This window comes from Ammodytes marinus (genome assembly GCF_949987685.1).
Source record: "Ammodytes marinus genome assembly, chromosome: 4".
NCBI classification, from domain to species: Eukaryota; Metazoa; Chordata; class Actinopteri; order Uranoscopiformes; family Ammodytidae; genus Ammodytes; species Ammodytes marinus.
Window position 1 is genome coordinate 4,526,041 of NC_137233.1, and position 5,000 is coordinate 4,531,040.

At 46.2% G+C, this 5,000-nt stretch overlaps 1 protein-coding gene across 1 annotated transcript in view; it reads right to left on the reverse strand.

The window, feature by feature from the left end:
- Positions 1–948, reverse strand: part of rims4 (regulating synaptic membrane exocytosis 4) — a gene marked incomplete at its 3' end in the record, with an annotated part of 57,464 nt that extends 56,516 nt beyond the window's left edge. Inside the window, exon 1 of the mRNA XM_080025875.1 lies at positions 840–948. Within this exon, the coding sequence (XP_079882001.1) occupies positions 840–936 (97 nt within the window). The 5' untranslated portion in view covers positions 937–948. The remainder of the gene's footprint in view (positions 1–839) is intronic.
- Positions 949–5,000: the final 4,052 nt, after the last annotated feature.

Here is a 5,000-nt window from a genome sequence, read left to right on the forward strand (position 1 = left end):
ATCTTGAAAAAATACCAGACAAGATGAATGCAGTAAGAAAAAGTGAATGGACCTCTGTGCCCTCTAAACCAACACAGATTACCATAACACTCGTTTGGATGGAAACGTCAGTTTTCCGTCCCATGTTTAATGTATGACCCCATCAATCTTACTGGGGTGATAAGAGAGTGTGACAGTGAGAGTGAGAGAGTATATATGTGTGTGTGTGTGTGTGTGTGTGTGTGTGTGTGTGTGTGTGTGTGTGTGTGTGTGAGTGAGTGAGTGAGTGAGTGAGTGAGTGAGTGAGTGAGTGAGTGTGTGTGTCCTTGCGTGTGTGTGTGTGTGTGCGTGCGTGTGTGTGTGTGCATGCTCCTTTTCTGTGTGTGTGTGTGTGTGTGTGTGTGTGTGTGTGTGTGTGTGTGTGTGTGTGTGTGTGTGTGTGTGCGTGCTCCTTATCTGTGTGCCTGTGCGTGCGTGTGTGTGTGTGCGTGCTCCTTTTCTGTGTGTGTGTGTGTGTGTGTGTGTGTGTGTGTGTGTGTGTGTGTGTGTGCGTGCGTGCTCTTTATCTGTGTGCCTGTGCGTGCGTGTGTGTGTGTGCGTGCTCCTTTTCTGTGTGTGTGTGTGTGTGTGTGTGTGTGTGTGTGTGTGTGTGTGTGTGTGTGTGTGTGTGTGTGCGTGCTCCTTATCTGTGTGCCTGTGTGTGCCTGTGTGTGTGTGTGTGTGTGTGTGTGTGTGTGTGTGTGCTCCTTATCTGTGTGTGTGTGTGTGTGTGTGTGTGTGTGTGTGTGTGTGTGTGCATGTATGTGTGTGTGTGCATGTATGTGTGTGTGTGTGTGTGTGTGCATGTCGTTCCCACTCACCCCCGTCGTCCTCGTCGAAGGAGTTCATACAGGGGAAGTAAATGGCCAGAGCCTCAAAGGACGCAGACAGGCTGATCCGGCTCTGGGACCGCTCCATGTAGAGCCCCGGGGTGGGTCCAGGGTCCGGGGCGGGCGGTCGGGGGGCCAGGCGCGCACCGGCATTCTTCACGCGGAGTACGGCACGAGGCGTCTTGAATGGTTAGTCAGCTGCCCCCCTACACAGGCAGGCAGGTACAGATACACCCCAAAAAAGGGAAAAAAGTAAGCCCCAAAAAAAGTGCTTGGTTTGGGCACCGATTATAACAAACACAAGCAGATACGACCAGAGAGAGAGTCAGGGAGGTATAGCCCAAAAATATTGAAAAAGTAGCCCCAAAAAAGGTGCTTGTTTGTGGACTGAATATCAGATTGGTTCCCCCTCAATTTGCTGAAAGGGTTAGCAGTTGAATTTGATGTCAAAAAATGTCAAGGTTTTTCTTCAGATACAATGCAAGCTCCAGTGCTGGAAAAGCATCCTTATGAAGCAAACTATAACTTATTGTTCGTTGTTAACTTTCGATTTCTTCAAATTGTTCTTTTAAGATATTAGATTAGACATAAACATAGCAGATACACCACAAGACAGTCCGGGAGAAAAAGCCCAAAATATGGTCCAAACCGGTGCACCAACTTGCAGCAGTAGAAGTCGAAAAAAATAAAAATGTCTGTTGTTGCTCTTTAGATAAAATGCAACCTCCAGTGGTGTAAAATCCTCCCGGTGAAGTGAGATATGGCTCTGTCGGTTGCTCTACGTTTGATTATGACTTTAAGTAAATAGTTCCTTTGAAGAGATATTAGATATGTTGTCGACCGAGCATCAATCTGTGGCACAATCAATCAATCAATCAATCAATCAATCAATATCTTTCAGTTAACCGTGCAAACAACTCAATTAGATAAAAATCCGTGAGTGTCTTGGCCAAGAAATCAGCGCTTTTACAATTTAGTGCTATGTCTATCCGAGTTACACCTCTCTCTCCTTTTCATATCTTTGTTCTGCGTCCGTTCCAAGGCAGACGCTAATAGTATTTCATCCCTCCATCCAGCTGACTGACTGTGTTGTTGCTGTTGTGTGGTTGAGCAATCTAACCTACTTCTTCCTACTCTCACAACCTGATTTTGCAATTGATAATGTCTTGTTACAAAATAAAACTCATTGAATTCTTCTCAGCTCTGCATGTGTGTATATATACCCATCCCCTATCCTTCCTTATTCCAGCTGGTGCAATCCCAGTTCAATAGTTGTCAATGGTTCCTCTTGAAAATCCCATTGAGAGAAATAAAAGCGTATGGCGAGGAGACACTGAGGTGAATAGAATTACGGTGGTGATGTTGATGACACCCTCAGTTTAAAAAAACGTGTTGATATCCTGTCTGAAATCAAAAAGCTATTCCTTCACGTTGCCTGTTGCCAGTCTGGTGTTGCCACTGCCTTGTGCTATGATGAAAGAGCAGTTATTTCTTTCTACACACACACACACACACACACACACACACACACACACACACACAGAGGCAAAAACTGACTTTAAAAAAATAAAAATAACCAGGAGATGTCAGTTGCCAAAAAAAATCTGCTACGTTGTCCAAGCTCCCAAGCGTTGCATCAGTTGCAGCAACAATTGCACTTGCGGAGAGAGAGAGGCAATCTGTTGCTCCTGTTGCTATGTTTTGAATGTGTCCTGTAATGCAGTATAATGGTCTGGTTGGTAAGAATGGTCCTCATGTGATGTTGCTGTCAGCGAGGATTTTTTTCCAGTTCTTTTTCTTCACCTCCGTCGGTGCTCTGTCGCTCCGTTGCCGCGCCGATGCTCCACTGACTGTTAGTGTGTCTGCTCCCTCAGACGGATAGAGAGAGAGAGAGAGGGAGGGAAAGAGAGGGAGGAAGGGAGAGAGAGGGAGGGAGGAGAGAGAGAGAGGGAGGGAAAAAGAGGCAGGGAGTGAGGGAGGGAGAGAGGGAAAGAGAGGGAGAGAGAGAGAGGGAGGGAGAGAGAGGGAAAGAGAGGGAGGGAGTGAGGGAGAGAGAGAGAGGGGGAGAGAGAGAGAGAGGGAGGGAGACAGAGAGGGAGGGAGAGAGAAAGAGAGGGGGAGAGAGAGAGGGAGGGGGAGCGAGAGAGGGAGAGAGGGGTGAACGAGAGAGGGGGGCTGTACTGTTTAACAGCGTGTGTCTGGCTCGATTCATTCACTGGCTGTGTTGAGAGTGAGTGTGTGTGTGTGTGTGTGTGTGTGTGTGTGTGTGTGTGTGTGTGTGTGTGTGTGTGTGTGTGTGTGTGTGTGTGTGTGTGTGTGTGTGTGTGTGTGTGTGTGTGTGAGAGAGAGAGAGAGGGACAGAGGGAGAGGGAGAGAGAGAGAAAGAGAGAGAGAGAGGGAAGGGAAAGGGAGAGAGAGAGAGAGAGAGAGAGAGAGGGGGGTGAACAGAGGGGATGGAGAGCAGACTGTTACTGGCAGTCTGACCAATCAAAATGCGGATGAGGGAATATGGGCGTGGCTTGGGGATAAGTGGAGGCAATGCAGGACAGGGCAAGTTTACAACCTCTTCCTCTCTCTCTCTGTCTCTCTCTCCTCTCTCTGTCCCTCTCTGTCTCTCTCTCTGTCTCTCTGTCTATGTCTCTTTCTGTCTCCCTCTCTCTCTGTCTCTGTCTCTCTCTTTCTCTCTCTCTGTCTCTCTGTCTATGTCTCTTTCTGTCTCCCTCTCTCTCTCTCTCTCCGTCTGTCTGTCTCCCTCTCTCTCTCTCTGTCCCTGTCTCTCTCTCTCTCTCTCTCTCTCTCTCTCTCTTCATCTCCTTCACAGACAGACAGACACACAGACAGACATACAGACAGATACAAACACACACACACACAGACAGACAGACAGTCATGGTAATTGGTGACACAGCCGTCATGACATCATGCTGAGGTGTGCTGATTCACACAAGAAGAAGAATTAAAATCCAATACTTAAAGGTGCTCCGGGGGAACTTTGAATTTGTGTTAATTATTGTGCCCCCTTTGGACAGAAGCGGTAGTGTTTTTACTATACGCTAGCTGTTGTTCCTGGGTGAGCATATACCCATGACAAAGGCATCAAGAAAAACTATATAAAAATAGCATTCTTTGCACTGATGGTCTCGTTTGCTGTTACATATCATTTATGATCATCAGAGGGGAAATGAGACTGTTTCAGAAATATTCAAAAGTTCATCATAGCACCTTAAAGTAAAAGTATGGGCGGTAAAGAACTACAGAAAGAAACTACAGGAAGTAAATCATCTTCCATATCCCATAATGCATTGCGTGTCTGGATACTGGAGCTTGTATATGCACTGCAGTGCTTCCTGCAGTTGGGTTGGAGAGAGTCCAGTCGTGCGCTCATCCCAAACAGACGGCACACAGTTGATTTAGAAGCGTATACTGAGACTCGGTCCAAGTGCTTGTTTGCTGCCAAGTGCCATTGCTGTAAAGCCTGGTCCAACCAGACCATCGTACTTCATTTCATTTGTACAGAAGGTCTGGAATCGCTCAGTTGACAAACGTTAACTCACTTGAAGGCGGGTGTCTGTTGAAGTTTAAAACTATTGGATCTGCCCAGTGCCACTCTGGATCTGCCAACCAATCGCATAACGTTTGGTCGTGACGTATGTCATGCGCCGGCTTCTGACTACAATGAAATGAAAATTGAGCTGAAGTAGGTAGGTGGGCGGTGCCGGGCTAATTTCTGTATTCTCACCTGCCTTAACCTTAGCTAATTAAAAGTACTTTCGGTCGTGGTCTAGTGGTTAGAGCCCCCCAAATAGAGGCTCAGTCCTCTTCACAGCAGACCCGGGTTAGAATCCAGCCCGGGTCGTTCTCTGCATGTCATTCCCCTTTCTGACCCATTTAATCTCTGTGTCTCCAAAATGTCTAATAAAATGAAAAATTCCAAAAAATAATCTAAAAAAAAAAAAAAGTAGACAATCCATTTCCACAGAAAATCTATGGAAATGGATTTGTTTTCTGAACAAGCGACAGATGTGAAAGAATATATCATTTTATTTTAATCAATTTCACCGTGGCTGGTTCTTGTATTTACCTTTGTTCCTGCGATGTTTAAACTGTATCCACACAACTAACAAACAATCAGAATGTCCATATGCTGTTGTT